Source organism: Canis lupus, chromosome 5 (genome assembly GCF_048164855.1).
Source record: "Canis lupus baileyi chromosome 5, mCanLup2.hap1, whole genome shotgun sequence".
NCBI classification, from domain to species: Eukaryota; Metazoa; Chordata; class Mammalia; order Carnivora; family Canidae; genus Canis; species Canis lupus.
Genome location: NC_132842.1, coordinates 7,136,420 through 7,163,894, shown reverse-complemented (window position 1 = coordinate 7,163,894; position 27,475 = coordinate 7,136,420). Strand labels below are relative to the sequence as shown.

General features: G+C 36.2%; 1 protein-coding gene and 1 long non-coding RNA gene across 18 annotated transcripts in view; one reads left to right on the top strand and one right to left on the bottom strand.

Annotated features, from left to right (window-relative positions):
- ARHGAP21 (Rho GTPase activating protein 21) overlaps positions 1–27,475 on the bottom strand; it is a 136,324-nt gene that overhangs the window by 38,138 nt on the left and 70,711 nt on the right. For 8 of the 15 annotated variants that reach the window (XM_072825328.1, XM_072825336.1, XM_072825327.1 and 5 more), the window contains 5 exons: positions 12,746–12,838; positions 11,895–11,973; positions 9,386–9,440; positions 3,465–3,494; positions 241–2,134 (listed from right to left, as the gene is read on the bottom strand). In XM_072825328.1, the coding sequence (XP_072681429.1) occupies positions 241–2,134; positions 3,465–3,494; positions 9,386–9,440; positions 11,895–11,973; positions 12,746–12,838 (2,151 nt within the window). Of the gene's footprint in view, positions 1–240; positions 2,135–3,464; positions 3,495–9,385; positions 9,441–10,483; positions 10,580–11,894; positions 11,974–12,745; positions 12,839–27,475 lie in introns of those variants that run through there. The other 7 variants (XM_072825337.1, XM_072825334.1, XM_072825335.1 and 4 more) reach the window with 3 other exon arrangements.
- The window catches only part of LOC140633185 (uncharacterized), an 82,540-nt gene that overhangs the window by 22,723 nt on the left and 32,342 nt on the right, over positions 1–27,475 (top strand). For 2 of the 3 annotated variants that reach the window (XR_012030808.1, XR_012030806.1), the window contains exons 3-5: positions 7,908–8,073; positions 12,571–12,718; positions 14,491–14,676. This is a non-coding gene — a long non-coding RNA (uncharacterized lncRNA). Of the gene's footprint in view, positions 1–7,907; positions 8,074–12,570; positions 12,719–14,490; positions 14,677–15,070; positions 19,352–27,475 lie in introns of those variants that run through there. The other variant, XR_012030807.1, reaches the window with a different exon arrangement.

Genomic DNA, 27,475 nt, shown 5'->3' with positions numbered 1-27,475 from the left:
AAGAGAAAGAAAGAAAGAAAAGAGAAGAGAAGAGAAAAAAGAAAAGAAGGAAAACTCACTTGAAATAATTTTTGAGAGTAAAAGCTTATGGCTCTGGTTTCAGCATAGCTCAGGAAATTGAGGACAAATGTTTCAAAATCACAGCTAACGTTTTTGTGCCCGCTGCACTAGAACTAATACCTTGCTGAAAAGATGTGTAAAGCATTTGACGTGGCAGCCACTGAGTAAAGGGGAGCTTACCTATGAATGGGATGGATGCCAGCGAATCCCCAGGCGGGCTGGTACTTGAGGCCTTCCTTTCCTCCATTCTTTTTATATGGACCTCTCGGCGTGCATCATTAGGCAGCCAACAGGTCGTGTCTGACCCGGTCTCCTGGTCATTTACTGCCAAGATGTAAGACTGATGCCGTAAAGGCTGTGGTGTCTGGCGACCCGATGGGGGTTTTTCTCTTAGGACGACAGTTTCTCTATTATCTAAAGTATCTGCCTCCTGAATTTCGGCCTCTCGTAAATTTAGATCTTGATTTCTTTGAGGGACCAAGACTTCAAGATCCGAAGCGCCTGAGTTCTCACTGGTCTGAGGGACCGACTTCCCAGAAGTTCCAGAAGAAGAGGGCGCTTTCCCAGGCTCCACCTGGTGATCGGGGGCACTTTCGGTTCTAAGCCATGTCTGCTGATTCAACAGACTGTTCTGATGCAAGTGATTTACTGGTCTTTGGTCTTTGACAGAAACAAGTGAGTTCTGGCTGAAGGATGGTTTTGTGACATGCGGAGAAGGCGCTTTCAGGGAATTACTCCGGACTTTCACAAGAGGTGACCTGTCTTGTGAAACCCCTCGAGGCAGTGACATTCCACAAGTAGTCTGAAAACCTCTGTTGGGCTGTAGTGTTTTCAGATCTGGTGGCACTTTCTTAAACTGAGACACAGATCCCACTCCTCTGCCGGTCACTCGCCTGTTGTCAGAATTAACGCTCGGAGCCACGGTAAAACTTGAACCTCGAAAAGACTTGTGAATTTCTTGCTGCCTGGGTCTTTCATAAATCCCTCGCCTGTCATCCTGTTCTGTAAATCCACTCCACTTGTAAGTCTGCTTTCGTTCTCCATTCGAATCAGGTATCTGACTTTCAGAATTGACATTTTCTACGGGTTCACCCTGTCCCTCGATATAATCCCACGAACGAGTTCTGTGATTGCTAAAACTAACAGATGAAGATGCCAGTGCCCCTTGAGATGCACTTCGTGGACAATACTTCATTAGCACAGAATCCTCCAGCCTTTCCTGGGACACACTGCGCTGCCGGATCTGAACAGACTGGGGCACTCGATCGTGAGAGGTGCTTCGACGTCGTACCTGCAAAGTACTGCGGTTTGGTACCACCTGGTTATAATCTGTTGTGCTCTGAGATGCTGCTCGTAAACTATCTAGCCTTTCTTGAATTGTCCTACAACCTATGTGCAATCGTCTGTTATCAATATACTCTTTGTAAGTTTTATAGTTTTTCCAGTCTATGTGCTGATGGGAATTCGGAGAATAGTGATTAACAGATACAGAAGGGGAATCCACAGCTTGAGGTCTACTGCTTGAGATTCCTTCCGAATGTCCACTGTAATTGGTGGATTTAAGTAACATTCCCGAAGGTTCCAATGACCTGGAGCCTGCAGTCTGATGAATTAGATGGGCAGTGGGAATTGATGATGATGGTGATGTGGTCCTTGACACTGTTTTCAAAGAGGTCTGCTCATTTAGGCCATACCTCACCTCTTCGGTTCTATGTGAAGGAACTGTATGGTTGTTTCTATTAGTTAACAAATCTACAACCTTCTCAGAAGGTACAATGACAGTCCTTACACTTTCATTGCAAACACACACTGCTGTGTTCGATTTTACAACATCTGTTGGTGATGGAGGCACTTGTATTTCCATTCTGTAGGCCCTGCCAGGTTGTGTCAGCACTGGTGTACTGGTTTGCTGTTTGTTCGATGATGAATCTGGAGGAGATATTTCAACTGGCTGTGCCATGGCTGAAGGGGCAGACGGCAGCCAGGGATAGCAAATTGGTGGAGGTTCGGGGATATTGCGGGCATTACCACTGTAGGCTTCATTGCCTTTCAGGTAGGCATCTTGCGAATACGCCTACATGGAAAGGAGGAAAAAAGTGTCATTTAAGATTTATAAGACAACAATTTCCATTCTTGCAATGGACTGTTTTACTTTACTGTGCCCTATCTTATTCCTAAATGACATTCGCTAAAGCAAGCATGCAAACAAAACATAAGGATGCTCCACACATTTAGAAAAGGGCTAGTCTTTCAGGAATCAAATAAATTATAGAATTTGCAACAAATATAAATTACAACTGCCTGTTTTCTCAAAAGATTAAAACACACCAGTTTTTCTCCCAACCAATTAGAGATAAGCCTTGTTGCTTCTAAAATCTTCCCCATTCAAGTTTTATGATCTTTCAGCATTTGACAGGTTAAATGGCTGCCTGATAAAGCTCAGCAAAAGAAGATTTTGATCTTTTGCCAGAGTGAAGGCGAAGATATTAAAAATCTTAACCAAATACATTTTCACTCTGAGCACTACTGTCAGGACAAATTAATTATAACATATTGAGCAGTGTCTTGCCAATTAATGCTTACTGAGTCCTTAAAAATAATCCATTCTGATTAAATTAAATCCTAAGCCATGCTAAATATTTTAATATTTAAAAGAGAAAATATGTATGTTTAAATTGAGCATGTAAATTAAAGATACAAAAATATGAAACAAAGGAATTTATCTTCCTGTACATAATTTTTTTGTTTTAAGCTAATGCAAAATTATATTGAACGAATTTATTTGGTCTCTTTTACTTATTATAATGAAACATTTCTCTATTACTAACAGGCAGGCATGCAGTTCAAATGATCTTTTATCCATTATTTATGAAATTATCCAGCAATGTATTTCAAAACTTCAAAATAACTGAAATTAAAGGCAGAGATGCAATGAAACAAAACTAATTGATGGAACTGAGGACTAGGTCACATCTGAGATAGTGAGGTGTGGCATCGTGTTACCTATCTTCTCCTAATCAAAACAAGCTTAATTCACATCTATCATCACATCCTGTCTTTGCATTAGATAGCTTGCAAAGCTCAAGTGCAGCCACAAACATAACAGCAAAGTACCAGGGAAAGAGAGAGGGTGAGAGACTTTAAAAAAAAAATCCACAAACAGGTAAATGTTATGTTTTAACATCAGTTATGCACAGGATTCAAAAGAAAACCAAACATGAAAACAAAAAATAAAGAAAATCAGGTATCACAAACACATTCTGCAAATTAGTAAGATTAACATAACACTACGGAGGAGTTTCTCTAAGCAAACTTACAGTTTTAATAGGTTGGCTTATTACATATCTCTATAAAACATAACTTAAAAAAAAAAAGCAAGGAAATGGCTTCTGTGCATTTCTTACCAGAGCTGTGACATCCTTTGTAAACTGTAGCTAGCAGAAAATAGGAAAACATAGTAGAAGCTGCTTACTGATATAAAGACAGAATCATGTTGTCATATTGATGCTGGAAACAGCAAGCTAAAAATACATCTATACTGATTTCTCTGGAAGGTACCAAGAGAAGTAAAGGGCAGTGAAGCATAAAGAATAACTTCAGTATCCTTCTGAGCATCTTTTTCTCAGGCTTTTATCTGGCTCTTATTTGGGTTGTCTACCATTTCTGAAAGCAAAATACATCTGGTGACAGGCATTCCTAACAGCTATTTCCTTCAATAGGCACTGCTGTCTGATACTGTGCCACAAAGCTTCCCTTCCACAAGAGCAACATTGATGTCTCTCATTTCCCCTGAGCTTCTTCCATCTCTGCTTCCAGATGACGAAACGGATGCTCTATTATGCATTTAAAATAGTACAACCTCCTCCTTACCCTGTAAATCAGAGCACAACCACAAGCTGTCAGCTGACTGCAGCTGTCTTTACACTATGATTTGGAAAGAAAGAATGATTGTTGGATTAAATGTGTTTAACTCAAAAATCAAGATCTCTCACCACTGTACCTTTTGTCCTGTTTTGCTAGTTTAAGAAAATTATTACTGAATGGACATAAAAATATTACTTCCAGAGGAATTCTTTTAAAACTGATACTGAATATTATGGAACATAAACCAGAATGCAGTGGAAAAGCTGAGTAGATAAGAGAAAACATGCATGCCATAATATTTTTAAGGCATGAATACAGTCAATCAAAATATACATGTTGGGTTGTATGCCACTGACATAACAAGACTATCTTTTTGATGCTGATTATATTCACACCAATCCTTTTCCACGGTAGAAAGACTGTGTCTGGATGAGTGAACACTCTGGTACAGTATTTCCCACAGTATGCTTGTACAATTTTATGAAGCATCACCTGAAAGGGAGGGGGGACAGAGTATTCTCTATTCTCAATGATGTGGTGAAGGACTGACTAGTAGGTTTGACTTCTCAAAACCTCTACTACATTACATTGTAAAACTCAAAGGGAAAGGAGAAGCTTATTCGGGCACAGAACCCCTTTTTTTTCTGAAGGGGTTTTAATACAACTAGAATTTCTGCTGGAAAGTACCATCCTAGAACTAATAATTTACAGACACCTCCTTTATTCAAATTTGAGGACAATAAAACTATATGACAGGAACTATGAAAAACTTGAAAAAATATCTGACACACTTCAAACATCTCCAAGATTCTTATGTAACAACTCTAAATACTAAATAGCTTACTTTCATGGGTCTCCACTTCTGGGTAAAGTTATGCCAAATGGGTCCTCACATACATGCACGTGGACCATGCATTAACAGCAGATTCACTAAATAGAATATCCTGCACAGACAGTACTACTGCCTAATGTAAGCAGATATAATTGAGATGAATAAAACATGAATTCATTCAAGAGCAGTACTGAATTTCCTTACACATTCTCAGAGTCCATGAACACTAAAAAAGCTTGTTTATCTATCTATTTAAGAGTTCCTCATTCTGAGGGCACCTGGGTGGTGCAGTCACTTAGACAACAGACTCTTGGTGTGGGTTGGGATCTCAGAGTCACGAGATGGGCTCTATGCTCAACACAGGGTCTGCTTGAGATTCTCTCTCTCCTTCTGCCCTGCTCCCCCAGCCCCACTCATACTCTCTCCCTCCCTTAAAAAAAGAAAAAAAAAAAAAAAAACTCCATTTGGATTAGAATTGTAAAGAGCATATTAAATAACATTTAACATTGACAGTCTGGATCCTGATTTTATGTACAGTATCTACCAGTAACTTAATCCTAAAATAATCTTCCCTTCGGTTTGAGTAGAGTTGCATCAAAATCTCTATTACCATACCTATTACCATTATACTACTACTACTATTGCATATTTATTATCTAATAAGTGGTAAAAACAGACAAAAAGTCCTACCAAAAAACCTGCAGAATAAGTTGGTAAGATTAAAATTCCTCCCTACCATTTCACCTTTAACAGGCTGACCTATTAATTTAATCCATTACTTTTGATAAAATAAAAATTAATTATATGTCTGTCTGTATAATAAAATACATGTCAAACATACCACAGCGAGGCATGGGAAAAGGGGATGGTATGCATACTTTATAACTTTCTAAATTATTTGTAACTTTTCTATCAAGCATGTAACTATTTTTATTATTCAAAAACTGATTTTGAAAAAGAACAAAGTAAATGCAAACTGGCAAAATATGAAAGAACCCTCCAGAATTTCTGGTCTTGCTTCCCTACTCTAGGCAGGACCACTTTCATGCACACTTGACAAATGGTCACCTAATTTTAAATACAATATTATACTGATTATGGAACATATTAAATACTTATTTTCAAGGTAATTCTAGTAAGTCTAAAGAAAAGCTTTGATTAAATTACATTTTCCAATTTATAGAACATAGTCACAGAGTGGCAAATAGGGCATTAGACTCAGAGCCTAGAGATGAATTAGAACAACAGTTCTGACACCAACAGCGTGACTGGGCTCAAGCCCTTTGATTCCTAATCTGCATCCAATGCCAGTAAAGAATGGTGGTTTAGTTGAAAGTACAGGCTCTAGTCTCATACCTGCCTTGGGTCAAGTCCTAGTATCATTGCTTTCTTCCCTGTTATTCTAGAAAAGCTGTTTAACCTTGCTATGTTTAATACAGAACAGCACAAATAGGCTCAGAGTGCCCTGTTCAAACACCAGACACACCCAAGAATCTCCACCACTATCAGAACTGATCAATCGAAAATTTGATGAGTCCTTTGAGCTAATTGCTTAACAAAATATCGTGATGCATCCACTGAAAAGAATGGCCAGGTCTAGTTCTCCTATCCTGAGCCCATTCCAGGAAGGGTTTTCTTCAGTCAGCATCACTCTCTAGGCCACGTAATGGATGGTGCCTGTTTCATTCATGCATAGCCAACATTTGAAATGGTGACGAAACCATTTTGTTTCTTTGAAAATGGAATAGAAAGTGTTTTTTTATTTTTAATAATACCCTCAAAAACTAAGATATCAGTGTCTAAAATATTGTTATAAAATACTGTCAAAAATAACTAAAAATGAAGGTAATACTATTCATATTGTTAATGTAGAAAATATATGATGGTTCAGAAAATGAGGCTACCAAGTACAGGAGCACTAGTACCAGTACTAGTTTAGTAAAACTAGTAATTAGTCTTCATTTTATTTCATGTTTTTCAATATCACACATTATCATCTATAATCAGAAATTTATTATATACTTATCATGTATTATATACATGAGTCAAACTTTAAACCAAATTAAATTTTCTATGCCGCCTCTCAAAGATGACCTGAGCACCTCTAGAGCAATTTGGTGCATCCATCACTTCAGGAAAAGAAAATCCCATTGACACACAATCGCCCCGTTGCCTCGGCTAACATACATAAGCTACAAGAAGCTTTCACTTGGGTAAATAATTTTTACAATGGCTGTAAAAATGTTCATGTTTACTTTTTCTTTACAGTGAATATTCAACCTCACAGTATATATCTTTAAAAGCACATACTGTAGGTAACAGACTTAAGACCAACATAAATACTTAAGGCCATTAGGGAACATTTTAACCCCAGAATCTGTTAGAGAGAAGAATTTCTGCATATGCTTTTTGAAATCCCACATTCTCTTTGCATTTTATAATAGCTTTAAAAAATGACATTCTCAGATGCCCCGGCTAAGTCCTAATGTCCTTTAGGAAAAAGCATAGTAAGCATTAATTATATACACTCCTTTGATTTGTCTCATGAATTATAGTATGTTCAAGGCTGGGTTTAAAAGTGAGGTGTTTTGTTTTGTTTTTAAAGATTTTATTTATTTATTCATGAGACATACAGAGAGAGAGAGAGGGAGAGAGGCAGAGACATAGGCAGAGGGAGACACAAGCTCCCTGCCGGGAGCCCAATGTGGGACTCTATCCCAGGACCCTGGGATCACGCCCGGAGCCAAAGGCAGCCGTTCAACCACTGAACCACTCAGGCGTCCCAAAAGTGAGGTTTTCTTTTATCATTAAGGGCATATGCTTGTAATCTCTTAAGATTAAAATTCAAATAACATGTCTGAAAAACAAATTTTGTTACAATTTTACTAGAACCCTTTACTAATGAACTTTGAAGATCTGTGTGCTCATACCACTCAAGTGAATCAATTTTTTTCCGTGTGTGCAACACTTTGTATCTTGCCTTTGTTTGAAATATATATTTTTTAAGTAAAATATAGCAAATTAATCTTCTTTTCCACTGATCATGAAATTAGACAATTATTCCTCCCACTGCTGCTGCTTCCACATTGTTGCTCTTCATCAACCACACAGCGGGGTATGATGGTAATTTTGTGCTTGATTCCTGCCCTAGGAGTTCAGTACAATGCCAGCCATGCTGTGAAATGAGCACTGTTCGAAACAGCATCCAACCAGTGTCTTCACCTTGGCAAGGAAAGAGTCTACTACAGATGAGAAAATAGTTCTGTTTGGGAAGTGCATTCTGTCTTTGAGTCATTGGATTGCCAAGGAGGATTCAGGTAAAGCCTCCCCTACATCTGTGCCTCATCTCCTAGCCCTTTGTAACACCATAGTGGATTCCCTCATTTATTTCTAATTCGGGGAGTCCCATTGCCTTCAGTAGTTCTGCCTGCTGCTCTGCCATTCTGCTAAATTATCAGGGCAAGTACTCTACAACTAGCTCTCAATGCCTAGAAAAACTACCCTGCATAGTTGTACCTTCCTTGTTGAGACTCCCCAATGCCAAAAGAACTATGTGCTTAATCTGTTATCACTAAAAAGCCAGTCCTAAATAAAATCCACATGCCTTGAAAACACAAGGTAGATCCCCATGGATTTCAGTTAATTATATTTTACACAAATACTCAGAATCATTAGGATCAGTTTTAGTGATGTTTCTGTAAAAAAATGTTTACAGAAGAATACTTAGGACTTATGCCTTACAAATGAAAAAACATGACTTTGCCATTTCCATTCCCACCACAAAGATTCCATGTTGTACTTGAATTAAAAAACAATAACCACAGTTATTTGCTAAAAAGAATTTAAAAACCACAAATGTCAGTAGCCACTGCCATTTCTTAGATCAAGGTCAGCTTTCAGTGTGTTACCTAAAAGGTTTTCCTCATGCTGTCTTATTCTACGGAACTACAAAGTCAATTGAAGAGAAGTATTTTCTTGAATTAAATTTATATATGTTACCTTCTTTTTAACTGCTAGCAATATTTAAGTTCAACAAAGGAGTTAAGGATTCTATTCAATTCATTTTCTTTCTAAAACTGAGGAAAAAATTTAGGCTAAAAGCTAAAGTCTTCAATATTTCTCCCGTAAGATGCAGACTCCATTCATTGTGAACCTTACTTCTAATAGAATGAATTGATACTGTTACCAAAACTGTAGTAGGTTAATTTACAGTCATACATATTGAAAAGTTAAGAAATGGCTTTCATAAAATTTCTGTTCTCATAAGAAAAAAAAAAAGATTCTAATTCCTGGGGCTATACACTGAGCTTTGGCTTCTGGTCAAAGGACTACCTCGGATGCAATATCAGAGCAAACTCTTTAGGAATCTCATTCCAAATGGCAACAACAGAAGTACACTATAGAATCAATAAAATATTCTTATGTTAACTATAAAAACTGACAATATTTTTTTGTTTTTTGTTTGTTCATTTATTTTGCTAAAATGCCGAGAATTCTGACTCTGCTAAATGAACCAAAGGGAAATTTTTTCCTTCCCAGAATTTATATTCAGTCCACCTCCATCTTTAAAGAATTTTTATTAACATTTGAGACTACAGAACAATTCATATTTGAGTAAATAAAACTTACCACTTGGAGAATGTCTTCATCTTTTGGCATAACACTAAGTTCCAATGTCGTATCACTGAAATTGAATATATATAAAAATTATGTTAGGGGAGGTGCAAGTGTATAAAAGAGAAATAAAAGAAAGATAGTTAGCTCAGAATTACTTTTTAAATTTGCTTATGAGTTTAATTTTTGTTTTTATAAATATTTACTTATCAAACCCAAATCATTAAAATAAAAAGCAGTTACTTTTATAAATAAAGCTAATTATGAAGGAAAGAAGGGATCCTGCCATATGTTTGAGCTATTCATAAGAGTCTTCTTTATAAAGTGTTTCTAATTTAGGGACATTAAATATATTACTTATTTTAAATATTCCTGGAACAGAACTCTTCAGTATATATTTATTCATTATTTTAATTCAAATCACAGAAAAATTATATATTTTTACCACATATTTTCACTATTTATCAAGTTAAAAATACATTCACATGAAATTAACCAAAGAGCCCTCAAATTTAACATTTTAAGTCATATAAAACATCTGAATTTTGAAATATTCCCTCTTGGCCTCAGAAGTGAAGGAAATCAGAGTTTACCCTCAAAACTATCAAAATGACTCATTTTTAAAAACTACATAGCATTTCAACTATTTGCTTTCTTCTCTGACTTAATTTTAGAGCTTAAACAGCTTAAAGTCTCACTTTATTTTGGTACTATAAATGTCCTGTTAAAAGATAGAGAAGTTTCTCTAGGTTTAAAAAAGCACCAAGGGGTAAATTATACTCAGTCTTGTGATCTAGAATTACATTTAGAAAAAGCAACGATACTGGGATGCTCCCGTCAAGTAATTCAGTATCTAACCTAAGAATATCAGATTTTTTTCTTCCCCCAATACAATCAAGAGATTAAGAAACAATCAGACAACAACAACAAAAAAAAAGAAAACAAAACCTAATAGTTTACTGGTGTCACTTTTTGTTAGATTTGAACCCTTATTATCAGGTTCATAAATGCTCAGAATAGTAAACCATAAGAACCACAGGTTCAAATAAATTTTATTAATCAAATATGTAGGTACTTGTATTTCAATATTTAGAGTTGGTAGAAAATACATACTGATGTTTAGATAAATTCTTCTGCAAGGATACATTTTTACATTAATACACTGCAGAATCTCAATGGCTTTGTGCTGCATTATCCATTTGCTACCAACTGCAGACAAAAGGAACACAATTTTTTTAAAATAAAATAAGATCATGAAAAAACAGTATTTCTCTATTTTTCAAATTGCTTTATTGGCTGAAAAATCAAGACTGTCATTCCAAAGTGTTATTAACTCCAAGAGATAAACTGCACCAGTAACAAAAAAATTAATGAGGATTTTGAGGAAAACAAAGATTAAGTTATGGTTACTTGGAAAAAGTATTTTTCAAGAAAAGATGTTAACAAATATACTAAAAAAATCCAACACCAATATGTTGTATCTATGATGAACTAATTTAAGAGAATAAAAATAGGGGTGATCTCCCCACTGCCTCGGAGTGGCTTTAAATTCTTCACAATCCCCTGTTCTCTCCAATACTTAAGATCAAATAGGGATCACTGTCAGAAACACCTAGAATCCAATATTAGAGGCAAGATTTAAGATTTGCTTTCCCTAAATTTAATTAAATATTAAAACAGTAAGAAAAATATTCAGAGAGCAATAAATCACAATCACATCACCTAATCGTAAAAATGACAATGCTTTTGAGCATTCATGTGACTAACTTAGATTACAGCATGAACTGCTTTAGACATAGTTAGAGGAGCTTGATAAAAGTCTTCAGAAAATAATGAACTTCACTTTAATTACAAAGGGATGATCTGGACAATGGGACCCCAATCAGGGCCTACTCTTGACAGGAATTCAATATGCTAACCACTTTGGCTTTCAAATTCTTTATTTATAATTTAGAAAAATTTTCTAGGTGTGTGGTAGACAGAAAAATAGCAGGACTAAGTTATCTTTGAGGTCTCAGGTTATTCTGTACATATTTATTTGCCTTTAGAACTCAAAATTCTTTTATCCTGTAGAACGCAGGTAGACAGACAGATTCAAAGAGAATTTCTTGCTGTCTTTGCTAAAACAAATGAATAAATTTGAGCCAAGAGTATTTAAAGATATTGGAGTAAGCGGTTTTAAAGTAAATTTTAATATGCATTTGTATTTTTATTACAAATTATAAATTTAATCGTCATTTCAAATAAAAGTGAGAAACTTAGAGTAAATCTAAAATATGTTCCTTTTAGATTCTTAAGGACTTTAATCACAAATCTGATATATTTGCCGAAGCAAAGCACCAAGTAAGCTACCATCAGGTATTCATCCTTGGCAGTTCTCACATGTATTATCCACTCCAAGGGAAAGTCCCACATCTCCCCATCCCATTATAGAATATAGACAATACTATATTGAATCTACTTGCTTCACTTATTTATAAACATCCATCTTTGGACAAAATTAATCATATTTCGAGAATCTTACCTGTTTTGAATTAAAGCAATTACTTGGGAGTAGGTCTTTCCAATAACACTTTCTCCATTGACTTTTATAATTCGATCACCTTCAAAGAGAAGTAAAAAAAAAAAAAAATACATGAGGAATTCCATAAAAGATCATTTCTGACTACTTTTGAAATATTTCTTGAGTAATGTACTTATTTTTGATATATTCCTCCTATTTTTTAAAGCATCTTTCACAAACATGAATCTAAATTTTAATGTATACAGCTTCTGATGAAATATAGCTTAGGTCTTAGAAGCTCTAGTCAGGGATGAATTTAGAAATTCCAAAAGCTATAGTCACCAGGTGACCCTGGCTACACTATTTATGCCCATTATTTGTTTTCTGAGTTGCAAAACTACTAGTTATTCCTTTGTTTACCCTGTCACTTCCTTGCCTTGGAGACTTAAATTACTCTTCGTAGTGCAATAATTAATCAACTCATCTCTGGCAGATAAGGTACTTCTAGAACATAGAGATCCAAGATTATTTCAATTTTGTCAATACATATCTGTACCATTTTACTATTTTGTAATCCTTATCAAAATTAAATGTAGGCACTTTTAAGAAAGCCTCCAAGAGCCTGTTATCTAAGTGGTAACCAAAAGTGCTCCTAATTAATAATTTATATTATTTGTGTCCAAACCCATCTATTTAGGTATCAAGAAACATACAGATAACTAGGTTCCAAAAACAGTAATAACTGACGTGAAGATACAGGAAAGAACATACAGAAGGAGATAATGAAAAATATGGAAAATGAAATATGGAAGAAAGAAGAAATAAAGGAAAAAAGAAATCTGGAGGTATTGTTTAAAGAGGAATATCAGTACCTGTACATAATCCAGCTTCAAAAGCAGGTCCTCCTTCTTTAACCTGTTTAACAAATATGGTATCCATTGGTTCCAAGCGGTTTCTTTGTTTTCCTATGGGAGAGAAAAAGTCCAAGGCACAATCTTACTTCACAGTATTTTATTAAAATACTGAAATAGAAAAAATAAATAAATAAATAAATAAATAAATAAATAAATAAATAAAATACTGAACTAGAAAATGATATTTTAGACAATTAAGCAAAGATTTTTAATGAAGTGTTAAATACATATCCTGAATTTGGATGCTAAAATCACAATTTAGGAGTTTTCATTAACTCAAACATTTATTTTGTTTCTTCTGTAACACAACCACCATCACGGCAAGAGTAATGGTATCTATTTAGTGGGTACATTCTGTATGTAAATTACTACACTGAGAGTTAATTTCCATATCACGTTACTACTACTATTGCATAAAAGGGGAAACTGAGGACAAGAGAGATTAAATCCTCCAAGGTCACATAGCTAGATTACACAGGGAGTACTTTACTGCTTTTTAACACTCCACTGGGCTAAGTCCTAAGTTATAACAATGATGGAAGATACAGTCCTTTCCCTTCAGGGACTACAGTCGGAGAGAGATGTACAAACCAAAAATGGCACTATGGTATAAAAAACAATCATAGGCAAATACAATATACAGTTATGGCAATGACGAGTGCATGATCAACTCTGTAAGCCAATATTTCACAAATTGCTATCCATGGATCATCTGCATTAACACTGAATGTGCTTACTAAAAATCAATGTTTTGGGGTCTAATCAGAAGTCTGCTTTGTCAACAAGTCTCCCGGATGATTCTTATACACACTAACATTTAAGAACAACTAACAGTTTCAATAAAACAGAAGTCAAGGAAAGATTCCCAAATGAGAGGGCATGTAAGCTAAGTGATAAGCACTAAGACAAGGACTGTGGTGGGAGGAAGGGCAAAGAGGTAGATAGTGGTTCTCAAAGTGTGGTCCCCAGACCACATAACCAGGGCATTGACATAACCAGGGAATGTGTTAGTCATGCAAATTCAGGGACTCCATCCAAGCTCTGCTAAATCAGAAACTGAGGTGACTGTGATATGCAATCATGTTTGGGAACCACTGAAGTAGGAGACACAGCCCTCACTCTTAAAGAACATGACTGAGCAAATAAGGCAGATATATGCAGGGAGTGATATAATACTCGTTAAATTGCAATACTGGGCAGAAAATGAATGTTAAATATTAAGAGTTTACAATTCTTGCCATATAAAACTAAATTTTCATCATGGTGTATCACAAATGTGGCTCAAAAGTTTCTTTTTTTCCTTTTTTTAAAAATACATATTTAAAAAAAAGATTTTATTTATTTGAGATAGCGCACAAGCAGGAGGAGGTGCAAAGGGAGAGGGAGTGGGAGAAGCAGCAGGGAGCCCAATGTGGGGCTCAATCCCAATCCTGGGGTCATGACCCAAGCCAAAGGCTTAACCTGACCCAGGCTGAAGGCAGATGCATAACCAACTGAGCCACCCAGGTGCCTCTTAAAAAAAAGTCTTAAAAAAGGAATATATATCAATAGCTCCCTTTACACACTTAGCTATTTACTCTGAAAGAAGTCTTCTAAAGTAGTGGATGACTAATTCAATCACTTATATGCAACAGGGTAGAGTAAAAATTGCTTGTTTTTAAGTTTTCTTTGTTTTAAGTAGTGTTTTTGTTTTGTTTTTTAAGTTGGCTCCATGGTGCATGGAGCCCAACACAGGGCTTAAACTCATGACCCTGAGATCAAGATGTGAGCTGAGATCGAGTCAGATACTTAACTGACTGAGCCACCCAGGCACCCCAAATTACTTGTTTTCAGAAGCCAGTAGATATGGATCCAAATCCTTGCTTTGCCACTTCATAGTCCAGTTGCAAGTAAGTAAACATTTTTACTTAACTATTACTTTTTCTTCTATGATATTAAGAGATAATTATTCTATATTTTTACATTCTTGAAGAGTTTCCATGAAGACTAATAAATGAGATAACATGTGAAAGTATTCAACATGGCACATAACTGGTTACTCCAGTTATAATTCCTCAGCAAATGTACATTTGCACTCTACACAGTGCTCAAATGAAAACTAGTACCATATTTTATGTCTGTAAGAATGAAAAACTTGAAAGGTAATAAAAACACACTTGCAAAGTATCTATTATACAATTTAGAAGCCTATAAATATGTATCAGATATCTTCCCAAAGAAACTTTATATGGCCTTCTATATTCAGATAACATGAAAATATTATAAATCCTTTTGTCATTTCAGATTAGCTATGATAGCCATGACTACTTTCTCTGTGAGGCTTTGGAGGAAAAAAAGAACTAATGTCAGTTAAATCCCTACCATGAAGAATATCTAATTCTTAAGAGATGTTTGTTAAAGGAGTCAGGGACTAATTGTTATGATTGTATCACTGTATTGTATTATCATATTTCTATAATTATAATTCTATCTGCAACTTAATTTTCAAATGGTTTGAGGGAAAAAATAAACCAAGAGACCATCCCTAGACATGTGGACAGGCAGATAAAGCAGACAGAGCAATATGTTAATTGGTAAACCAAGACAGACAAGGTTTCTGCTGTACTTTGAAAATTATGATAAAAAGCAGGAGCGACTTCCTGGATGTGCCAAGCTTTATTTTTCTTCATAGAATTTATCACTCACTACTTAAAAATATGTTTTTATTTGCTTGCATTTTGGTTGTTTGTCTCTCCCACTAAAATGAAGAACAGGGATTTTTGTCATGTTCTCTGATATCCAGAGTACCTAGAATGATGCCTAGCACAGAAGTGGCATTCAAAAAATATTCAATGAGTGAATAAATTTATTATTTAGTTTAATTCTCATAATAAGCCTACAAGATATATGCAAGTAAGAGGAAACAGACTAAGTAACTTAAAAAGAGGCAGAGTAGGGATTTGAACTCAGGTCCGAATCCAAACACAGTGTTCTCAGTTATTTCAAAAATAATTAAACTATTTATTCATTTGCCAAACTTTACTGAATACAGGCAGTCACTTATAATTACTTTGAATAGAAAAAAAAAGTTTCTTTTCAGTATCAGTCACTTAAAATTCAATTATTTTTGGCTAGGTCTCTCTGTAGCCAACTCAACATTTATAAGAACTGGCATTTAAAGAAAATCATCTGTTTCTTCTTAGCTAGAGATTTGAAGGTTTAGTAAGTTTTGTTGAATCAAATCATTGCTTTCATGGACTTATATAATAAAAGAAGAAAGATTTTCCTCATTAATGTCTTCTAGTCTATTACGTCCAAAAGGTGATTATACCATACTTTTATTTAAAAATACAAAATGTAAATGACTTTAATGAACTCTATAAAAACACTGAGAGTTGGCTGGGCGGCAATGTAGTAAATTCTGAAAATTCTGATAGAAAATTTCACTTATACATAATAGAAGTTGTCCAAAATAATTTTGATTTAATTTCTATAAAAAAAATATTAATTCTTCAGAGACTGACATGATAAAATCAGAGACACTGTCATTGACAAATCTTTCAACACACTATGCGTGAAAACATTTGAAGGTGGAACAGATTAAAATGGGGACAATCTGACAGCAAAAACCATCACATCTGCTGAGAACTACTTTTGATTCTTGCTGTCACTTTTCTTTCTGAACTTTGTCTAAAATCTGACTTACTATTACTACTTAGATATTATCCAATTCCTTCTAAACAACAGAAAACTGATAACCCTTAATTACAGGCAGGTTTCACTAAAAAATATACTTCATTTTAATTTCCATATTTTCTGATCCTAAGTTAAATACTTGGCTTATTAATTTTAAGGTGTGTCTTTAAGAGAAGTATTACCCAAAGGATACAAACATAGTGATTCAGAGGGGCACATACATCCCAATGTTTATAGCAGCAATGTCCACAATAGCTAAAATATAGAAAGAGTTCAGATGTCCACCAAAAGATTGTGTGTGTACACACACACACACACACACACACACACACAGGAATATTATTCAGCCATCAAAAAGGATGAAATCTTGCCATTTGCAATGACATGGATGGAACTAGAGGGTATTATGCTGAGCGAAATCAGTCAATCAGAGAAAGACAAATACCATATGATTTCACTCATATGTAGAATTTAAGAAATAAAAACAGACGAACACAGGGGAAGGGAAGGAAAAATAAGATGAACACGAGAGGGAGACAATCATAAGAGATTCTTTAACTATAGGAAACAAACTGAGAGTTGCTAGAGGGGAGGTAGAGGGGTAGGGGCTAACTGATGGGCATTAAGGAGGGCACATGATGTAATGAGCACTGGGTATTATATGCAACTAATGAATCACTAAATTCTACCTCTGAAACTAATAATACACTATATGTGAACTAAATTGAATTTAAATAAAAATATTTTTTAAAAGTGTCCTCTCTTTATAAAACAGAGAAAGACAAATACCACATGGTTTCATTTATATGTGGAATCTAAATAACAAAACAAAGAAACACTCATAAATTCAGAGAACAAACATGGTTGACAGAGGGGAGAGAGGCTGAGGGTGGGTGAAATAGGTGAAGAGGACTAAGAGGTAGAAACTTCCAGCTATAAAATAAGTAAGTCATGGGGATGAAAAACACAGCATAGAGAATATGATCAATAATATTGTGGTAACTTTGTGTGTGATAGGTGGTGATGACATGTATCACAGCAAGCACTTCATAATGTATATAGATGTCAAATCACTGTGTTGTGCACCTGAAACTAATTTACTATTCTGTCAGCTATATTTCAATTAAAATTTTTAAAAAATTTTAAAGAAAGGATAATTTTAAAAAGTATCTTCTTTTTAATATATTCTACTGGAAATGGAATCAAAAATTTCAAGTTTAAAATGTGTTATTCCATCTCGTCTTTAATTTTTTAAGTCAATGATTTCTGAATATGCACATTTAAAAGTCTGATCCTGAACTGTGGTAATTCACGAAGAAAAACAATTCTTTACTTTCCTGTATTATCATCCGGTAGGGCCAGATAGCTTCGCCGGCAATTCCTAGTAAAAAGCCTCTTTTAATTCTATATCCATGTTTTATAATTTCTCATTTTTTGAGAACTCATAGGAAGTGCTTCAAAGAACTGTTTTTATTCAAGTGTTATTTCCTTGACCTTGTCAGAGAAAAGGAAAATGTGTCTTTTTAGCACACATACATAAATCTTTCTGTATTTGAGAAAAGAAGTAAAACGACGACAATCTGAATAATCTAAATGGCTAAATGACAGCAGCTAAAATGGCCAGGTACAGAAAACATTCCATCTTATGCTATTTAACATATAATTAGCAAAGACTTAACAAGTAGACAGAGATCCCATATGTGACTTTACTTAAAGTTGAATACTATTTTGAAATCAGAAAAAAAAACCCCACATACTTTCACATTATAGTAAATATAATCACTTGGGAGAAAAATAACGAGGAAGGAACGAAGAAGAGACGAAGGAAGAAAGGGATGAATGAACAAACTATGTGCAGGTAGTACTTGCCATCTAAATACTGGATGAATATCCAGGTAGCTGTGACTTCTATTCTCCACAGGCAGGATAATGCAGTAGTTAACAGCTTGAGCCTTTTAAACAGATTACATAGTTTAAAATCCTAGCTCTGCCATTTATCTTCAAGGAAGGTTATCAAATGTTGCAAAAATTAGTTCAATTTAATTGGGTATCCTGTATTTTATCTGGCAACCTTACCTCCAAATGATTTTAGACAAATGTTTTACTTGTGTTACAGTGAACTCCTCTGCACAATGAGGATGATGGTAATATATTCCCACCTGGCAATGTTGTTGTGAGGATTAAAAGAGATAATCCATTAAAATGCTTATATAATGTCTAATTCAAGTAGGTATTTAATAAATGTTATTACTGTGCTAGTCTGATAATAAACCTTTGGAAGGTTTACATACAGATCAGGGATAATTGAGGCTGGGGTGCTTGTCACTCTGCAAGTGCTTAATTAAATACTGGTTGAAGGAGTATCTCTATAAATCCAACTGCTATATTATGAAGAAATTGAGGAATACAAACCAAAGACTAAAGAACTCTTAAAAAAAAGAAGGTAGACAAAAATATGAGACTGTACTAAAAAATTTCCAGTAACTCTGACATGAACTACACAATACTTATTTTCAAAGAAACTGGTATTGAAACCAGAGGACTACATCCCTAGGCCTGTGGGCTTTGTCAGTTAAAAAAGATTATTTAAATCTGTAAACGACCCTCTCCTTTAGAGAATGCTAAAGCCCAAAACATTGCCAACATTTAAATTATTTCAAAATCTAAACTTAGAATAAAAGCAAACAGACTCAAGCAAATGGATTATTTTAAGAAGTGACAATTTTGCAGCGCCTGAGTGGCTCAGTTGGTTAAGTGTCGCCTTTTTCCTGGGATTGAGCCCTGCATTGGGCTCCCTGCTCAGCAGGGAGTCTGCTTCTCCCTCTCCCTTTGCTCTTCCCCCCAACTTGTGCTATTTCTTAAATAAATGAAATCTTTAAAAAAAAAAAAGTGACAGTTTTGAAGTATGCCACTTATAAAGAGGACCCTGTAAAGAATATCCACAGAAAAGTAGATAGGTATAAGTCAGGGAATGCTATAGTTCTGGGGGCAATAGGAAAATATTTATTAACAGAGTGAACAAATACATACCTTATACAAAGAAATACCCTCCCATGTTTTAAACAAAAACAAAGCAAGAAAAAAAAATAATGGCTGTCACTGAGATTATTAACCTTTTTGGCTTCTTCCTTCTGAGTTTCTGAAGATGCTACTGAACAATTTTTTTTAAATGGAACTAATCTTCTCTTTTATAATGACAGTTAATTTTTTAAAGTATTCTTTTAATTGATTTCTTTGTTGTAAAAAAAAGTCTACACAAGAGAAAGCCACTGAAATTAAACTGGGCTTCATATGAAAGTTATATAAGCCATGGAAGAAGGATACTCTCCACAAATGTGGAAAACTAAAGAGATACATCACATAATAGAGCATTAAAGCTCCAAGCATTAATTATTCAAAGAAAATCAATTAAATGGTTTATGGAAATTGATATTTAGTTTTCAGACCAAAAAATAAGTGAAACCACAATGTAGATTGAAATAGATATCAAAGTTAAGTCTAAATAATGAAAAATGACCTCAACTTCTTTTTGATGGGTAACAGATTGCCACAGGGGGGGAAAATAGGGCATGAAGAAGAATTTATTGTGCAAAAGTTAGGAATTATGAATCTTTTAAGGCAGAAAACAAACGAGAAATAAATATCAAACCCAGGCTAGGATTACCTCTGGGGAAAGAGAATAGGTGAAGAGTTATGGCCTCAATCATACTTATAACCATTGGGGTGAGGTGGGATGGGGTCAGGACTGGGAGGAAGGACGCTAAAATGCTAACCTGACAAAGATAGGTGGCAAGCATTTGGAAGTTACGTTTTCCCCCTATATTTTCTGTTTGCCTGAAATATTTTGTAAGTATTTCTTAATTGTTGGAAACAGACTGCTAATCTTTATTTTGAAGGTTTGGCTTGCTGATGGCATACATAATTATCCTAAGAGCCTAACAGAGACACACTAACAACCAAAAAATCCATAAATATCATTATGAAGCAGCATCCAACTTTAAAAGACTGGTATGGCAGATTACTGGGTACTCCATTTCCTTTGGTTATGGCAGAAGCACTAATTAAAAAATATAAATATATGCTAGTTTATTAAATCTAGGTATTCCCAGATTTCTACTAAAGATGTTCTCATTTCCAGAGGGATGGCTAATACTTTAAAATTATATCTCCCAAGCCTCTAATCTACAGCTCCAACAATTATGAGCTTCAAACTCAAAATTCCAATAGCCTCTGGACATTGTAGGATGTTGCCTGTTGGGTCTCAGTCAAATTCTATCTATAAGCAAACTCATATCCTCTACTCAATCTGATCTTCAAGTAATATCAGATGGAGCAAAATAAAATTTTTAAAAATCTGTTAAGTATTAAAAAGAACGTCATGATATCATTATATAACTTAATCATGATAAACTTTCAACCCACACCCAGCTAATTATTTTTGCTTACTTTTTATTGTGGAAAATGTCCAACATATACAAAAGTAGACAAAACAGAATAAAAACCCATGAACATAACTTAAATAACTAAAAAAACTTTGTCAATCTTATTTTACTCCTACTCACTTTTTCTTCCTGAAGTGTTTTAAAATAAATCTCAGATATCATGTCAATTCATTCATCAATACTTTAAGATTTCTTTATTTACTTGAGACAGAGAGAGAGCATGCAGGCTGGGAGGGGGAGAAGGAAGAGGGAAAGAGAAACTCAAGCAGACTTCATGCTAGGTGTAGAACCCGATTTGGGACTTGATCTTACCACCCTGAGATCAGACCTGAGCTGAAACCAAGAGCCTGATGCTTAAGGGACTGTGCCACCCAGGCACGTCCCCTACCCCCTTTTGTTTTTAAGATTTACTTATTTACTTTATTTTTTAATTTAATTAATTAATTTATTTTTTACTTACTTATTTTAAAGGGAGAGAGAGAGCATCCAGGGACATTCATAAATACTTTAAATACTGCAGTATGCATCACCAGCAAATAGGAACTTTACTTTTTCTTAAGGAAAGATAAAACAATCCCAGATTTCTCCATAGTATGTGGTATTCTCCACAGTGTAGATAAGTATAAACTGACAACAAACACAATCTTGCCTTCTACTTTCATCCTCCTAAATGCCTACTTAGCATCAACGAAAAGCAGTATGTCACAACATAGAAAAGACAGCACCAAAAGCTATGAAACAAATTTAGAGAGGTTTCACATATGAAATCACAACAGAACCCTAGATTAAGTTTCCCATCAAGTTAACCATTCCCAATGGAATGCTCTGCCTACGTATTCAAATCAGTGAGATCACACACACACAGGAGAACATACAATACATGAAAAACTCCAGCACATGGAACAGTGCCTGGCACACAGTAGACGATCAATGAATATTTACTGCTGACTTACCAAATTACAGCTCTGGCAAATGTCAATAGTAGAACCGCCCAAAACCAAGTAAGGATTTGTTTAAGGAACAAAGTTGCATTGCAACTGACCTGTAGAATCTCCCTCAAACAGTAGATGGGGCTACTTAATAGTGGCCACTTAATAGTAGTTTGAGTAAAGTACCGCTAGGTGTCAGACACGAGTCAAAATTTTCTGGCATGATTAATGACTTAGGCAAGACAGACTCTGGAAGAGTGTTATTCATTCAACAAATATTTACAGAGCTTGTAAATGTGCCAGGTGCCGATTATCCTGCAATGAGCAAAACAGTCCTGGGATCTGCCCTCTCCAGTATTTGAAGTTTATGCAGCATCATTTCTCTCTCTCTCTCTCTCTCAAGTTTCAGGAATTTCACCAAGTATGTCTCACGTGTGGATTCACAGCCCTGCCATTCCTGTTGTGCTGGATTTTAATTTCTCCCAAACCCAGGAAAATTTGTTCCAGTGTTCTAACCACCAGCAACTATCTTTCCATCTCAGACCTTACCATCGCTGGACCCCTTAACGAATTCCACTTGGTTCTTGCTTTTATCAAGATCTTCCGGGGCACCTGGGTGGCTCAACAGTTGAGCAGCTGCCTTCAGCTCAGGGTGTGATCTCAGAGTTCCCGGATCAAGTCCCACATCGGGCTTCCTGTGTGGAGCCTGCTTCTCCCTCTGCCTGTGTCCCTGCCTCTGTGTGTGTGTGTGTGTGTGTGTGTGTGTGTGTGTGTGTGTGTCTCTCTCATGAATTAAAAAAAAAAAAAAAAAAAAAAAGACCTTCCATTTCCTTTAGCCCTCCCTATTCTTCAAGATTTGTCAGGCTCCCTCCAGAAATCACTTTCTTTCTTACTTACTAAGATTACCCACGGACCAATACTGCAACAAGATTCACCAACAACTTCAACTTCCTTCCCTGCCCCCTGACCTTCCAAAGCATTCAGCTTGCCAATCTCCAACTATGGAGAATTCCATCCGTGCACCCACTCTGTTCCTCTGCTTGGCCTACTATTTCAGTTGAACAAAACTGCAAATCCCATAACCCACTGATTTATAGTTTCTGAGTTCAGCTAAGTTCTCGATACGGCTCACTCAAGTCTCTTGCTTATGTTTTAATTCCCATTCCTTCACGGTTGCTGTTCCAAACTTAATGAGCTTCTTGAACTTGCTGGTCCATCCTGATTCCCTCACACTATCTGGATAACCTTTTCTTTTATGGCACAGTACACTTCAACTGTTGTATCCTGATTTTTTTTTTTTTTAATCTTTGCCCATCCTTACTTCCTTTTGTTTTACCTTAAGTAAGGATTTAGTCACCTGCTTCCCTCAAGACTGTTTCCCTCACGGTCTCCTCTCATGTGTAAAACTTCAGTCAATCTCTGTTCTTCCCTTCACTGGACAGACATACATATTCTCAGAGACATACAGTAGCTTCCTGTACTTAAAAGAACAGCAAAACTTCTCCCTGTCCTTCCACATAGCTACCATCTCTTATTTTCCTTCCCTTCCTTTTCATACTTTTGAAGAATAGTCCATATCGTATCCTTATTTCTTTACTTCTAATTCAGGGTTTCTCCAACACTGACAAGTATCCCCTTGGGGATACAAGCAAAACTTCCCACCCACCCCATTCCCATCCTCATTAAGTTTCCCTGCTCTAATTTATGTTCCAACCCACGATACTTGGTTTCTGTATCCCCTCCGCTCACTCTACTGAAACTATTCTCAGTAACTTTACCAGTGTGCTGCTTGTCAAACTAGGTCCAACAGTATCCTTTTTAGTCTTCATCCAAATCTCTATGCAAAGGATAGTTATCTCCTCTCCCCTTAAAATGACCACCTCTTACTTAGCAGGTCAGCAACTCCTCCTGGTTGTCTTCACCTTCCACAACTTATTCTCAGACTTCCTTTCTGATTCTTAGATGTTTACCTTCCATAGGGCCCTATCTTTATCCTCTGTTTTCATGCTCTCTGGGCATGGTTTCATTTACACCTAGGACTTAATCAGCGCATATATAACAATGACTTCCAAATCTATTTTCAACCCCACCTTTCCCTATGGGATCCACAGCCAAATTTTTAACCAGGTACTGAACATTTTACAGGCATCAGAAATGCAACTTATCCCAAACTAAACCCATTTCCTCAAAGGAAGGAGGCAGATATGTTCCCCCTCCAGAATCCTGCAGCTAATGGTCCCTCCATCTATCCACTCATTCATGCCAGAGAAGCTAAGCATATTCCTCCAGAAATCATCCTTACTTGGTGACATAAAATTCACACTCAAGTCCCACCACCAAATCTGGGCAGATATAACTTCCAGATATCTCTGAAATCTATTCTAGAACACTGGTCTTCCTTCCTCCTGATGATATCCTATTCACCTGTCAATACTGCAAAGGAGGGCAGCCCCGGTGGCGCAGGAGTTTAGCGCCACCTGCAGCCCGGCGTGTGATCCTGGAGACCGGGGATCGAGTCCCACATCAGGCTCCTTGCGTGGAGCCTGCCTCCTGATGATATCCTATTCACCTGTCAATACTGCAAAGGAGGGCAGCCCCGGTGGCGCAGGAGTTTAGCGCCACCTGCAGCCCGGCGTGTGATCCTGGAGACCGGGGATCGAGTCCCACATCAGGCTCCTTGCGTGGAGCCTGCTTCTCCCTCTGCCTGTGTCTCTGCCTCTCTCTCTCTCTTTCTGTGTGTGTTTCTCATAAATAAATAAATAAATAAATAAATAAATAAATAAATAAATAAATCTTTAAAAAAAAATAGTGCAAAGGACATCCCACCTGAGACCCTTCCCTGCTGCTTAAATGATGACTCCCTGTGCAGTGGTCCTGCCACAACTGTACACACCTCTACTGTTGCATGTATGTAATTATTCTACACTTTCATCCTCCATCAGAGTAGGGGATTCTTGAAGCCAGAGCCTTTATTTTACATATATGTTCTTTACATATATATATACATGCCAGGAACGGTTTTGAGTTTTAAGCCAAAATAACAAAATAAAGTTCCTGTTCTACATTCCAATTGAGGCAGAAAATGTTTGACAAGAAATAAATAGCATGAGATACGGTGATAAGTGTTAGGGAGTATAATAAACAGAGCCGAGAAGGGGAGGAAGGGTGAAAGGCAGGGCTGTAATACTATTTTCATGATATGGTCAGACAAGTCCTCTCTAACAGGTCACATGTGAACAACTACCCGAAGAAAGCCAGGTTAGAAGCCGTACTTCTCCCTTTCCAGCAATGAGATTAGTGGCTTACTTGTAGTAGTGACTCAACAAATGTTTGCTAAGTGAATGAATAAACAACAGGAAATAGATTTCTAGATTTAATATTACGTAGCATTCATATACAAATATTTCTGTTCTGGAAAATTATGTTTAACTTTGAAAACAGGGACATAACTATCCCAATTAACTTATTAGCTGCCTCTATGAACCACATACTTTGAATGTAGACTAGCTGAAGAGCAATCAGGAAAAAAAAGGGGACTATCCGGCCAGATGGTGTCTGTGATCAAAGTCTTAAGTCATACAGCAGCTGGGAAAAGACAGCTCAAAATCACCTAATTACAGGGTCACCTCTGCAACATTTTCTATAGAGAAGTTTTTTCAGAGAAAAGCCTAGAACATTACTACTACTCCAACTGTGTACTTTCCTTGACTTTTTCATCTGAATAGCCCTATTTCTAATTAGCTGAGACTCTAGATTTCATATTTATTTTTAGAATGCTTTTAGAATACTTCCAGAAACTTTAAAAGTTGCATTGATTGTCTTGACTACCAAAGTAACTTCATGCCTTTCAAAGTCTTAAAACCAACTCCAAAAAATTGGATTTCTGACAGTACCTACTTAATCCAATCAAATTCCTTTCATTTTAGATTACTGTAAAAATGGTTTCCTGGAACTTTTAAAGTGAAGTTAGATATATATTTTTTTATTTATTTTTTTCAAAAGAATTATTATTATTTTTTAAAGATTTTATTTATTTATTCATGAGACACACAGAGAGAGAGAGGCAGAGACACAGGCAGAGGGAGGAGCAGGCTCCATGCAGGGAGCCTGAGGAGGGACTTGATCCCGGGTCTCCAGGATCAGGCCCTGGGCTGAAGGCGGCACTAAACTGCTGAGCCACCCCAAAAGAATTCTTTTTTTGGGCTGCCCCCAAAAGAATTTTTTAAAAGTTTATTTTTGCCTTACCCAGCAGATATCAACCTATCTTCTATTTTTTTCCCCAAAGGTTTCATTTATTTATTGGAGTGAGACAGAGCACAAAATGGGAGGAAGGGACAAAGGGAGAAGGAGAAGCAAACTCCCCACCACGCAGGGAGCCCAACATGGAGCTCCATCCCAGGACCCTGGGATCATGACCTGAGCTAAAGGCAGACATTTAACGGACTGAACCACCCAGGTGCCCTGCCCTATTTATTTTTACTTTCAAGTAAGCTCCACACCCAACATGGGTCTTGAACTCACGACCCCAAGATCAAGAGTCATATGCTCTACTGACTGAGCCAGATATATATATTTTTTAAACTCTCATCTAACTTAACCACCTGACCAGTGTATTTTACAAAACGGTTTGCCAAATTCCTACTGACATTCAGGATTACAGTATTTTTGTTACTGCTGCCTGAGCTTACACACTTAGTGGCTATGTCACATCTCTAAACTTAAAAAATGTCTGACATTTCATGTTAAAAGCGAGAGAGGTGAAAGAAAGGAAGGAAGGCAGGAGACAATAATTTTCTTCCTGGACAGCAGTGGTACAGACATGAACATGCTGAGTTGTGCAGCTTGGGAAAGAGTCATGTCGGAACAGTGCCAAGTTAAGGTTGGTTCATCCAGAGCATTGACTCAACAACATCTGAGCTACTACCAGGTACATACTAGGCCCTGAAAATTAAACAATAAAGGACAATTTCCTTCCTTAATGATCTTTGTTCTTAAAGTAATACATAAAAACACTGTTTTCATAAATACAATGAATAGTCTGGGTATGGAAGAAAATTTCAGTTTGCATACTCTAATACTAATTTTTGATAAGAAATATATTTGCCCCCACTTATTTCTGCATTTTCCCATATCAGATCTGTGCTGCTGCCACCACCTCCCAGGATCAGGTGGAGGAGGAGGAGGCAGAGAGTCTCTGCTTGTTTATCACATAGCAGGAACAATTGCTCAGATTAACTGTCTCCAAAATATGAGTAGGGATTTTCCAGAAGAGAAGAGAGAAACTAACTGTGAAGCATCAAACAATCTATTTATTCCATCTTGTACAAAATACGCTTCCCAACATTTGGAGAATAGCTATCACTTTCATGCCCTCAGCATCTCTTTTGCAAGCCACAGCATCAAGTTCTTTCAATCTTTTAAAAAAATACACACCATAGTTTTAAAATTTATATATATCCTTGCTATCACTGTCCTTTATTTCTGAGGCTCCCCAGTGTTTTGACCATGTTCTATTTAATCAGAAAAAGATCCAGGAGCCCTAATTTCCCATGTTTTCCTACCTATCAAGTGGAGTGGAATAAAATAAATATACTGAAGATAAGTTGTTAATAGCAAAATACAGAATCACTTATCTCTCTCTG